The following is a 13,905-nucleotide window of genomic DNA, read 5'->3' as shown; positions in this document are numbered from 1 at the left end:
GTTAAAAAGAATAAGTAACTGTTCTGACTGTTAATTAGACACAAATATGGTGTAGTTTTAAGTGGTAATTTGGTAAATGTTAATATGTTTTATGTTATTGGAAGTATCATTTATGATTGAATTCAAAAATGAAAACAAATTTTTAGTTTCAGTGGGTAAGTTTGAAGACATAACATAACTACTTAATTTCGGAACTTGGTCTATTCTTTTAATAAAAAATGATATGCCATTAATGATGAGAAATATTCTTCTTTTAAATCATGTGCACCTTTATATTTGATTGCATCAATCTGGCCAACATAATGAATTTATTGCATCAATGGCCAACATAATGGACTAATTGAATCTGGCCAATATAATGGACTTGTTGAATCTGGCCAAAATAATGAACTTATTGCATCTGCCAGACATTATGTACTTCTTGAATCTGGCCAACATAATGGACCTATTGCATCTTGCCAACATAATGATTTTCATAATATCTTGCCAACATAATGGACTTATTGAATCTGGCCAACATAATGAACTTTTTGCATCTGGCCAACATAATGGACTTATTGTATCTGGCCAGCATACTGGACTTATTGCATCTTGCCAGCATAATGGACTTATTGCATCTGGCCAACATGATGAACTTATTGCATCTGGCCAACATATTGTTCTTAGTATTTCTGCCCATTATAATGGAGTTATTGCATCCGCCCAATATAATGAAGTGATTGCATTTGACCAATATAAAGGACTTATTGCATCTGGCCAACATAATGAACTTATTTCATGTGGCCAACATAATGGACTTATTGCATCTGACCAACATAATGAACTTATTGCATCTGGCCAACATAATGGACTTATTACATCTGGCAACATAATGAACTTATTGCATCTGGCCAACATAATGGACTTATTGCATCTGGCCAACATTATGGACTTATTGCATCTGGCCAACATAATGAACTTATTGCATCTGTCCAACATAATGAGCTTTTTGCATCTGGCCAACATAATGGACTTATTGCATCTGGCCAACATTATGTACTTGTTACATCTGCCCAACATAATGAACTTGTACTGTAATAGTTGTTATTTTTTTAGAACTATTATTACCCTTTGAAAGATCCAAAATGTATGTCACTCCTTTATTCTTCTGTATGCATTAGCTGCTGAATCAGGCTCCTGTGAGTATTGTTTGAAAAATGACCCTTCTGTCCAGGGCACAGCTTGTATATCATTCCATGCATGGGAATGCCTGTGTTTTTGAAAAGAAAGAAAATCATATCAGTATTTTTCTATTCTATCATTTTTAGAAGCCCATGTATACCCATCACACAGCATCCAGACTTAAGATTGATTATCAGGGATGTGATAAATCCGTGGATTCTTGTGGATCCAGTAGCTCCAGAAACCAACAAAAAAATGAAATAATGATAATAATAATTTGATTGTTACTTCATTTATTTGATTAAATTATTGACAGTCCAGTTTTCTTCGAATTCGAAGTCAAATTTGTTCAAATTATTGACACTTCAGTTTTCTTCAATTCGAAGTCAGGAGAGCCTTCAAAAGAGCTTCTTAACAGTAACAAAATACATATTTTTAACCATATTAGAGTTGTTTCCCTTGGTTAGCAAAGTTAAGAATTATTGATAGCTAACATGAGTTTATGAACATTATCAACAGTAGGGGCCTTTGCCTAGAGTGGCCCCAACTCCACTTTCGAAAATGATTTCAGACCTTGAGCTCCAATGTTGATCACATCCTTGATTTTTGCATGCACCGGTAGTTATTCAACTCCAGCTTGTCTATTATTAAACCTCATATAGGATTCAACTTATTTGGTTTACTTCTAATGCATATTGGTACATATCATTTCTTCTGTTATATACATGTATAATTAATGATTTTGCAATGCTTTAAAGTGATACTTGTATTTAAAATCAATGAAAACACATGTATAACAAACATAAATTTTGAGTGATAAACCTTTATTAACTACATGTACTACTAAATAATGCATTTATGGAAAATATTTATAACTGATAACAAGATTGTAACCCTGAATTTAATAGCTAAAAATGCACAAATATTAAATGACTGGTGGGTCCTAAAAGATTTACAGTGATCAACTTTTGTCTAATAAGGTTGAAATACTGTGTTTTCTGAACCTTTTTTTTCAAATTGAACACGATATCCTTCATAAGAAGCTTTGTTGATGATATTTATTCATCCTTTTCGGTAAATTAAAACATTCGTTCAATAGTGCTACATCTTATTTGGGAGTAAGAGTGCATCTTTAAGTCATAAAAACATTTCAAAACTGAAAAGAAAAGAAAGTTCACTTTTGAAATTTAAATACTTTTCAAAGAACTAAACATTTAATAAACATAGTTCTATGGTACCTTTCAAAATGACCATTGATCGGTATTAGAAATATTTGTTGCACATAAAGGTGATTAGCCTTAAAGATATGTAAATTTTTGTATATTTGTATACATATTATGTATTACATAATATTTTTTTCTGTTTGCTTACAGGACAATACATCAGCTGAGCGACTTGTGAAGATAATAGACGCAAATCTGCGGAGTACGCATATCCCAAGCCGGTTATCGGCGCTTCACGGCGTGTTGTATCTGTTGGAAGCAAACATACATGAAGTCTCCAGGCAGCTGGTTCCCCTTATGACTGACTACCTGCTCAAAACAATACAGTCTCAAATACAGTAAGTGCAGGTTATCTACTACTAATTTTACAACTTGCATGCACTATGGCCCGTTGTTCAAAGCTCTTGTTGAATTACTGACTTTTACGCTGATGCGTTAGCTTTGAACATTAATTTTAACGTTGACAACGTTACATTTAACAATGATTGTAAGTGTTAAACCTTACCATGAATTTTGAACAACCGAGCCTACATGTACTTAATATAAAGATATCATACCTTTTACTCAGCAGCATCTTATTTTCAAGTAATTTGAAGCTCCTTCAGTTTCACAATTCAATTAGCAAAAATTTCACACTTTTAAGATTCAAGTTTGATAGCTTTTGACAAAAAAAGACAACAACAACAGAATGAACAGCAAATTTTTTATACTCTATTTTATTTATACCCAAATAATTATATGTTGCTTGTGTGATTGCACAAGTTCATATCTCTGTTTGAGACAGTGTTGACGACAATTCAAATAGCAAAACTTCCAAGTTACATGTATATATCAAATATAAATAACTAAATAACCCAAAAAAACAGAAATTATAGGGACATAAATTTTATTTTACCAAACTTCTTTATATGTTGAATACCGTAAATGACTGGGTATTAGACGCCCTTTTTTCCCTCAGATTTCGATGCAAAAAAATGCCTGCATATAATACCCAGTAACAATTTTTTTAACTTTTTTTCTGAGGTCGATTTCAAGCCGAGAGTTTGTTTAGATTTATGAAGAAAGGGATGTTTCTCGCGTCATATTGATCGAGTATATACAAGTTAAAACGGCAATTGAAGATCGGGATACTGTATATCGTAAGACGTTTATAATTTAAACAAAAATATTTTTCGATTAAAGTTATTCAATATTATTTTGAATAATAAATTGAATTGAACAATAATTAAACTTGCATATAAAAAAGCAAAGTTGGGCACTGTCAAAATATTCTTTGTCAGTTGTACGAGAAGGTGTGAAAAACTCGACTGCCTTTAACCTGTTTAACATACCAATACTACAAACTGTTGCGATAATGGTCTTGTTTTTTCGCACTTTGTCACATTCTTTATTCTTTTCTGTAGGTGTTGACATTTTGAGACCAAACCCGTACAATATAAGGTTTTTGCATAACTTAACTTTTCATTCTCGACAGTTTATCATTGTATGGTTTTAAAGATAATCGTCGCCATTTGAAAAAATAATTTTTGTCACTGTCAACAAACATGGTGGCCGAAAATGCCAGACGATTTGACATCTTTTCTATGCGTCTATTAACCAAAAACATAGATTAAAAGTTTTTTTCTTGGACTTTTCACAATTTTTTTTCCCTGCATCTAATACCCCCTATCGTCTTATACCCAGTCATTTACGGTATGTGATTACGGTTCATTAGTTCATTTTTCTGCTTGTGTGCGCCAGGATATTTGATTGCATGAAAAGCCAACATAATGGACAGTGTTGACATTCTTTTCTATAGATTGGCTGTGTACAATGAGCGATTCATGCTGACCCTGTGGGCCACCGCCTTCTATCTTCTGGAGAACTACAGCAGTGAGACACGGGACACAGATTTCCCGGCCCACATACTGCAGGTGTGGCTTGTATAGATCTACATTTACAGTTAACACTTTATAGTCTTGCTTGAAAAAAACTGTGCCATTGGCAGTTTCTCTGTTATGTCACCAAAATGTGCAGTTTAGGCATTTCGTTGTCAGTGGCATCACACTTTTTTTCAATTTTTTTGAACAACTTGGTGTATGGCCTTCAAACTTGTTATGCACACTGGTCATGGTCAGTAGACATCACCTCCTGATTTTGTGGTTAATTGGTGAAGGGACAATATACAAGATATAAGAATCTGAAGTCAGGTATATGATAACAAGAAACATTAGATGAGCATTTTCTGTCATGGTGACCTTTACGAGAAAAAAAATCAGGGTGCTCCCGACAGACAACGCATCCAGTTTGCAGGATTTTAGTTAATATACATGAAATATGTTTTACATATACCCTGCTCTACATTGAACATACTTATGTTTTACATATCAAGTTTGCCATCACAATGTTTTACATATACCTTACTCAACATTAATCATACTCATGTTTTACATATCCAGTTTGCCATCACCATGTTTTACATATACCTTACTCAACATTAATCATGCTCATGTTTTACATATCCAGTTTGCCATCACCATGTTTTACATATACCTTACTCAACATTAATCATACTCATGTTTTACATGTCCAGTTTGCCATCACCATGTTTAACATATACCCTACTTCACATTCAACGTACTGTCTTATATATACACAGCTTGCCATTACCATGGCCTCGAGCAATGAAGAGAGCATTACTACCACAGTGTACCTGGCGATTCTGAAAGGTCTTGAGAGGTTATTGCTAACTGACGTTCTCACATCGCAGGACGCTGACCTCATCGTGAAACTGAGCGTCGATAGGTGAGCTTTATGTTGTCATGGCAATACACACTTAAAAATTGTTGTTCTTTTGAAGTGTAACAGACTTTTAAAATGTTGTATCATGCTCTGCATTATTTATGCTAGTCTATTTAAATTCTTGATTATGCTTTGTAAGAAAGATATATGTATCTGCTAATTAAAGCTGCACTTTCACAGATTGTCCGTTTGACAACTTTTCTTGGAATTAACCAATTTTGGTGTACATGTCTGGAAACCAGTGATATAAGACTGCTCAAAAATGATCATATGGCAATTTTTAATTAATACTTTTAAAAATATTTGTTTTATGACTTAAAGCGTTATTAACTTTTCGGGCAGTTTTGTAAATAATTGAGATATGTTTTATTGTGAGTTATCGTATATGATTGAATTTAAGACATTCATGCCAAAATCAGCTGATTCTGAGACAAAAAATAAAAGACTAGTCAAAACTGTCATTCTGTGAGAGTGCAGCCTTAACAAACAGTGTATTTTACTTATACTTGATTGATTGATTGATTGATATTGTTTTTTTGTGTTACGATAAAATTCACAGCTTGAAAATCAATAAAGAAAGGTAAACATGCTGGTTTCCGATTCTTCCAACCTTTTATTTGAGAAAAGGGAATGGTGTTGGAGTTGGTTTTTATTTGGTTTATTCCTTGGATATTACATGTTCATTTTGTTTGTAAACAAATTACATATTTTTGTCAACAATTAGGGATGACTGGTAAGACGGAATTTCGACTGGTTTTCAATAATCATCTTCAGGCGCATTTTATGCATGAAACAATTTAGTTTATTTCAATTCATGTGGATAAAATGAAAGGGTTCTCTCATTATCGATTGATTGACAAATTTCTACATGGTTTCTTAGATAAGATGAATATTGAAAACTGCTACAGCTGATCTGAGTGACATTGCAAAAATTGTTGTACTTAAAAGCCAGATAAATGTAGGTTTTAGTTAAAGGGATAAGACACCAGATGGTCCAAAAATTGGCAAATACATGATTTCCTCAAAACAAGCTTAGAATTGTCTATGACATCTAATATGAGGCGGATAATACATCATTTTACATGATTAAAATTACCCGTTCAAAAAACAACAACACTTAAGTGTGTATATTAAGCATGTAAAAGTCATGTGACAAGTACAGTTTCATATACCGACCCTATTTTGAAATCTACTGCTATTTATGTGGTAGACAACCCCAGTCAATTTTGAATTGGAAAAATGTGCAAAAACTGTGAAAGATACATGTGTAGTAAACAATATCCATTTTATGTAAGTTTTGACAATTTTCTTTTTTTCGTGTGATGGTATCATCTGGTGTCTAGTCCCTTTAAGGATTAATAGCTTTTTTTCATCTGTTCATGCTGTTTGAAAGCAGAAGCATTCAATAACATCGGGCTTATTTATTCCGAGCGCAATATTGAAATAAACAATGACTTTATATACCCATGGGGTCATACAAAATGAACGTCAAATATTTTCTCTACATACAACATACTAGGCAAATGTAAATATCCCGGCAATGTCACTTAGATATTGTCTTGCTATCTGTAAATCTTTGAGACATGAAACCCTCTATTCTCCGCAGATTTTCTGTCATGCTTGAGAATGGATGCAAGAGCTGCATGTTACCCTTGTTTCGGCTTACTGTATGTTTTGCAAGGCAGTAGTCAACGTTACATGTTTCTAAAATGTTAATAATCTTAAAAAAATAGTAAACTTCTGTATGCGTATATTAAGTTACGGTTTACCCTTAATACTTTATGTCTAGCATAAAATGAATTTGCTCTTGATGGTCTCAAGTATTTGCAGTATTTACATATTGCAGAATTCTGTCTTGAATCGTGCTGTATATGAGTTTGGGTAAATTTGCATTTGATATACAGTCGAACCCTGTTGGTTCAAACTCTGAGGGACCGCTGAAAATACCTTGAGATTCAGAAAATTCCAGCCAAGCCAGAATGCTTACCTTCAGTATAAAGAAATCCGTTCTTTACATCCAGTTCGAGCCAAGCGAGTTCGAGCCAACTAGGTTAGACTGTATGTGTATAGATGTAATTTCAACTTATACTCGAAGTGTACCTTGCATAAACAAACCAAGTAGAACAATTTATTCCAAATAAGCAGCTTGTGCATACAATGAACCAGTGCATGTACATGTATGAGTCACTATGGTAACTGTTTGATAACCATGGTTACAGGTTGTGCCTGCCCAGCCCCCAGAGATCCCTAGCCGCCCTGGGTCTGCTCTTCACCTGTATGTACTCAGGTGAGTTGTAATTGAGTAACTAAAACTTTCAGTTCTTAAAGTGATTTTCATATTTATAATCAATATAACAAACAAAAATTGAGTGATAAACCCTCTTACTAAATAATTCATTAATGGAAAATATCAATTTCTGATAACAAGATTGTAACTGTGTATTTAATAGCTGAAAATACCCAAATATTAAATGACTGGTGGGTGCTAAAAGATTTACACTAATCAATGATCATCTCATAAGGTAGAGATACCATGTTTTCTGCACCTTTCTTTCAAACTAAGCATGGTATTCTTCATAAAAACCATTGTTTTCAATATTTATTAATCTTTTTCGGTAAATTTAAACAATTGTATTAATTGTGGTACTGCCTATTTGGGAGTAAGAGTGCATCTTTAATAAGCATTGTGTTTTAATAATCTATATATGTGATTAGAAGGTCAGAGTGCCCTTAGTAGCCATATTAGAAAAATCCAATTCACAGTAACCTCTAGTAATATATTCATTATGTTTATTGTAAAAACTGTTTTAATTGGTCCACAGGTAAGCAGTATGATGGGTACAGCCCCCGCCCAAGGGACCAGGAGACGTTCACGATGGAAGAGCCCAATGACCTTCTACAAGACCCAGAGTCCCTGATACTTGCCATGGAGAGGGTCACCGTACTCTTTGACAGGTAAATGTATACTCTTGCTAAAAGGTCAGGGGCAATATTCAATATAATTCTTATCCTTATCCTTAGATATGCCTCGGTGATTCTTTTCAGTCTATTTGCCAGTTATTTTTACTGTCCAATCAAAACACTCAGATTTTAAGGTATTATTAAACATAAGTTAGATGGTTATTGAATACAGCCCCGGGAAGTTCTCGATTTTTAGAAAATCTTGAAGAGTTAAGCAATATGTCAACAATGCTTTGAATATGTGTTAACATTACACTCATATAAAGAATATTTAAAAGTTTAACTGAATTTAATTTAGCGTTTCATTTGACAAGGACATTTCAATATTACCATTAACATTGTTATGATATCTAATACAATCGAACTCTGTTCGCTTGAACTCCCTTGGCTCTAATTCTTCGTTTGCTCGAACTGGATGTAAGGACCGATTTCTTTATACTAAATGTAAGCATTCCGGCTTTGCTCGAATTTACCAAGACTCTAAGTATTTTCGCTGGTCCCTGGTAGTTAGTACCAATGGGGTTTGACTGTAAGTTACTTTTACCTGTGTGAGGTCGTGGTGATATCTCTGATGTTGCTGGCATTTCTGGTGCGTACTGTCTTGCCCAGGATGTCACGACCGTTTCCATATTGCAGAATCAAGAAGGGTTACCCATACGAAGCAGGGGTGATATCGACAGTGTTGCCGGCATTCCTGGTGGACTTTTTTCCTGCCCAAGATATCATGAACAAAGTGATCGGGGAGTTTCTCTCGAGCCAACAGCCTTACCCACACCTTATAGCGGGTGTTGTATTTCAGGTAGGGTAAATATAGGGTGGACATTTCTTTGTATTAGTTGTATATTTTATATTTCAGGTAGAGTTGATAAAGGAGTGGACTTTTCCATGTATTAGCTGTATACTTAATGTTTCAAACAGGGATGATTACTTTTCCATTGCTTTGAGGTGAATAGATGTTTATATTTGTTTGGTAAAAATCTCATGATTTGATATGGAAGGAAATTTTAAATAGACAAATTGACTTAACACATGTTGCAATCTTACCCTCCAGGTATTCAGCAACTTACACGAGCAGCGTCAACACGGGCTGTTGAGGGACTGGGTCATGCTGTCCCTGTCAAACTTCACTCAGAGAACACCTGTTGCTATGGCGATGTGGTCGCTAACATGCTTCTTCATCAGTGCGTCAACAAACACCTGGCTTAGAAACCTGTATCCTTAATAGGCTGCATGTTAAATATATAAGAAAATTGTCTTACTTGGAGGACAGAATAAACTGTTTAAAACTCAGTCATCAATTAGTTGACTATTGTAAAAGATTGTGAGATGCAGATTTTCAGTATGAACAATAAAGCCATCAATTTGAAATTTTGAAAGCATTTACATGTAATGAATATGATTTTTACCCAAGAGTTTGTTACATGTGTCATATTTCGGGCAGTCATTGATTTTAGTTGTTTAATACAGATGTCACATTTCAGGCAAAAGTTACATTCATTGTGTTGGTAAAACGTTGTGCTTTTAGAAAAGGCATTTTAAACATCAAATGAAAATGAATTCATTTTTTCCTGGGCAAATGAGAGCGTTCTTTAGATGAAGGTGTGTGTTGACACCTGTTTTATTAAAGATCTTGGTCATAAAATGAAATGATTATATTGACATATTTTCATTATTTTTCTATATACAGATTTTTGCAAGAACTGACTTTCGGTTGTAATTCAGGTTGAAAACACTTGAAAAAATTGAGTTCTTCTACAGATTTTTTTAGGTTTTATCAATTTTCGACTATTATCCCTTAATGAAATGGTTCCCTGCTTCTTACCAAATAGATTGTGGTTATCAGCCCCCATCATGGGCATGCTCTCTTAGCCCCAAAAATGGCATCAATAACAGTTTTTAACTTAGAAACAGACTTTAGCATGATCCGTATCAACATATAGTCGTCCTTACAATTGAGCGCTATGATAAAATAGGGTTATTAGTACTGCGTTTCGATCCAGCAGGTTGTATTCGATTCAAGTGGATTTTTGCAAGCCTAGTGAAATCAAAATCTGCAAAAATCCACGAGAGTCGAATACGACATTCCGGATCAAAACGCAGTACTAATAATCCTTTTATTATATACATTACTGGTTAGATCACTTTGTGTTTTCAAAATAGATGTCATTTCAATGACACACTATTTTGATTTATGATGTCATTTTAACATAGCGCAACGATACTTGTTATGACGTGACGTCACAAGAGTGGAATACAGTAATATTGCACTGGAGTGTAATATGGACTACCATATTTTGCCGTGTGTATTGTGTGTGGATTTATGATGGGTATATAATAAATAAGAATAAACAGATTTTCTTCAAAACAAATCTTCCTTAACAGATTCCCAGGTTATCCTATGTTTTAATGAGAATGGGCAAAATAGAGAGCGTCGATCGGCGCCTGTTCTGTCTATCCGCCATGGACTTCTACAGGCAGCTTTCAGACGAGACGTCTAGACGAACATTCCATCAGACATTCCAGAATGCAGGGACCAACCAGCCGGAGTCACCTTACACAGAACTACTGGATTTTATTACTAAATCTTAAGGATAGTGTTTATTTAAATGCTAAGTCTTCAGAACTTTGTATTGCTAAATCTGAAGTATTTAGTTTGAGTGCATTTGTTTGATATATCGTTGTATTATTGTTATAATCATGTGCACTCTTCAATTGCTTGACTTTTGATTGAGAACTTTGTGAAAGTTAACAATGGGATTATCGATATTGTTGGTAACTTTTAAACGTGAACTATTTGATGATGTGCTGATATATTTTAATTAAAACAAGTACAGTTGAAACAGTTGTCTAAAATCTTGTTAGAAATACTACAGATCACAAATGTATCCATTTAACTTTCAAAACAGAAAAGATTTGAAAGTTAACAATGATGATGTTAACTTTGTTAACTTAAACAAAATTCTGAATAATCAGCCAATTGTGTCTATTAAAAGTATTTTTAAGAGTATTTATACATTTTTTATGTGCTTATATACATGTTAACTTGTATGTTAAAACACATATAACATTTTATATAAACTAATACAAATATATCGCTGAACTTATGCATGTATGATAATAATAGTGGTTGTAAATCTAACCGCGGCTTTTATCAAAATACATGAACATGTATACCCAATCTAGTATAAAGGTTGTTGTGTGGTATGTTGCTCAGTTGGAAAATAATGCTATACACGTATACATTGCTATGTGTAATCCAACTTTTAAAAGAAATTATATATTTTAATTTAAAACATGGAGATTATTTCTGTTGACTGTGTTAGGTTTTGTTTTGTTTTGTTTTTAGCTATAAGTTGTTAATAAGGTTGAAGTTATATTAAATCTTCTTTAACAAGGTTGAAATTGTCTTTGACTTAAATATGACTTTCGTTAAATAGACAGTACCTAGAACAAATAAGTATTTAACTCCAGCAAACAGGAGTCTCTATATTTTTTTTGGCAAATAATGTTCTGAATTGCACTTAAGAGACAGTATCACATCAATATGTATCGCATCAATGGCGGCCTTCAGGCAGTCAGTTTCAACTCTTCATAGAGTTTTGTTTGTAACTGCACAGTTCTTATGAGCATTATTTAACACTGCTATTCAGATAGCCTGTTCAAGTAACTGCATTTAAATTACCGGTATTAAATATTTTGAGAAGTGATTTGCACATTGAATTTAGCACTTCTTTCTACTTCATTAGCTTACTTGCAGTTTAGCTTTACTTGATATTGCTTTGATTTGATTTTGTTTTATGAAATGTTGCTTTCCGTTTCATGAATCAGCTCAAGCAAGAGTTTCTCTACATTTTCTTGAATAAATGTGATATTGAAATTCCAAGATTTTGAAATGCGGGATGTTACATCGAGAACCCTTAGAACAGTTTTGTATTAAGGAAAGATTTTCAGCAGTAGTATTGCACTGTTCGAAATCTCTAATAGGAATAAAATCACTCCTAGTACTATTGAAAGAAACCTCTCCTAATCATTGATGAAATCACTCTTAGAACTCCTATTGAAAATCTATCCTCAGTATGAAATTACACCTAGGATTATTCATTAAATCACTCCTAGTATTACTATTGAAAACCTCTCCTAATTACAAAATCACTCCTAAGAACAAAATCACTCAGAACAAAATCACTCCTAAGAATCTGATAAAATCACTCTTAGTACTAGTATTAAAACCATCGTTCTCTCCAATACAAATCGCTCCTAGCATTCTTGATGATATGGCCATCTTGCCCCAATTTAACTAAATATCTTAGGTTTAACAAGTTTTAGTATCATATTTCATTTAGCCAAAATTACTTGCTTAAATTTGATTTTACCAAGTTTATCATTATTATCTGTTTGTACTATGCTGTAATAGTTGAACACTCGTTAAATAAAGTAAAATACACAATTTATATCAAATGAAATAGAGCTTAGCTTGATTCTTGTATGAGGGACTTTAGGTTGTCGCATTACAACAGTGGACTGGTCAAGGGTTTGATTCCCAACCTGGGCCAAGTGAGTTTGGTTGCTGGTCACAAAGACCGACGAGCAGTTTTTTTTTAGGGTTCTCCCCACAACATCAGCACTCTAGGGCAACATCATGCCAACAAGAGTGACTTAGCATATAATAAATATAACTTTCTTCAAATTTGTTTTGAAATACAGTTTAAACTAAGATTGATTGAGAAATTTGAGTCTGCTCCATTATTGGTTTACATTTGATGCTTTCCAGCAAAACTGATACTTTCTTTACTAGATGAAGAAATCCGTTCTCTAAGTTTTCTGATGGAGTGCGTGAGCATTCAGAGGTACATATATATGAATCAGTAACATTTTGTTGGTAATATATGAATCCATCACTTTGATGTACTGTAAATGCATTTTTTTTGATAATTGCATTTATTGACCCATGTTTTTTGATAGGCACCCATCCCGCGCCCCCATTAAATCATCCAAGTTTACTTTTTATTTCATTATAGGAGAAAAAAGTAATTAATTACGCCCAAAATGCACCATTTCCGAATAGAAATTATTAAAAAAATTCTTTGTTGACTGCCCTCAAATCCCCCTGCCAACACATTACCCTAAATTAATTTTGGTTCTTATGAAGGAGCATAATTTGAAAGGTAAGGCCCCTAAGTTACCTTAAGTCAAATCCTCGGTCCGCCCTGTAAACAATTGTTGTAGACATCAAATTTGGTATGCACATTGGTCGTAGCCAGCATGATGACCCCGATTGATTTTGGGGTCAGTAGGTCAAATGCCAATGTCTTACTATAAGGTTGATGGGCGCTCTTCATCAGTTTTGCTGAATCCTTTTAAGTAGATATAATTGTTTTCAAATTAATAAGTGTTCTTTGAATTTGCTATGCATAATTATGTTGTTATTATTTATTAATTATTCTAATTTTTCGTATACATCTAGCTTAAAGTGATGTATTGTTACTGTGTTGTTTATTTTCTGTTGTTATGTCACCATGCAAACATGATATCTAGAAATCAATAAAATTTCTAATGCAGTGTTATATCTCTTGTGCTCTGATATTAGCTATCCATTGCCAAGGCCCATTCGGGGAAATTTGTCATGTGACTTGGACAGCTCATTTTACAAAATATTTCTCTGGTAGTGATTGGACTGATTATCGAACTTATCAGATATAATAAGATATATGATCAAACATTATTACCAGGTTTGATGGATCATAAGCTACAAACAGATTTTGGACAATAATATACTCAA

At 33.6% G+C, this 13,905-nt stretch overlaps 1 protein-coding gene across 6 annotated transcripts in view; it reads left to right on the top strand.

Annotated features, from left to right (window-relative positions):
* Positions 1-13,679, top strand: part of LOC128211359 (huntingtin-like) — a 69,555-nt gene extending 55,876 nt beyond the window's left edge. For 3 of the 6 annotated variants that reach the window (XM_052916061.1, XM_052916063.1, XM_052916062.1), the window contains exons 50-59: positions 1,161-1,178; positions 2,535-2,722; positions 4,183-4,297; positions 5,023-5,168; positions 5,725-5,745; positions 7,385-7,452; positions 7,988-8,120; positions 8,763-8,925; positions 9,178-9,338; positions 10,517-13,679. In XM_052916061.1, coding sequence (XP_052772021.1) covers positions 1,161-1,178; positions 2,535-2,722; positions 4,183-4,297; positions 5,023-5,168; positions 5,725-5,745; positions 7,385-7,452; positions 7,988-8,120; positions 8,763-8,925; positions 9,178-9,338; positions 10,517-10,715 — 1,212 coding nt within the window. In that variant the 3' untranslated portion in view covers positions 10,716-13,679. The remainder of the gene's footprint in view (positions 1-1,160; positions 1,179-2,534; positions 2,723-4,182; positions 4,298-5,022; positions 5,169-5,724; positions 5,746-7,384; positions 7,453-7,987; positions 8,121-8,762; positions 8,926-9,177; positions 9,339-10,516) is intronic. The other 3 variants (XM_052916064.1, XM_052916065.1, XM_052916066.1) reach the window with 3 other exon arrangements.
* The last annotated feature ends 226 nt before the right edge of the window (positions 13,680-13,905 follow it).

The sequence above is a fragment of the Mya arenaria genome, chromosome 12 (genome assembly GCF_026914265.1).
Source record: "Mya arenaria isolate MELC-2E11 chromosome 12, ASM2691426v1".
In the NCBI taxonomy this organism is placed as follows: domain Eukaryota; kingdom Metazoa; phylum Mollusca; class Bivalvia; order Myida; family Myidae; genus Mya; species Mya arenaria.
The sequence above is the reverse complement of the archived record's forward strand: the minus strand, read 5'-3'. Positions and strand labels throughout refer to the sequence as shown.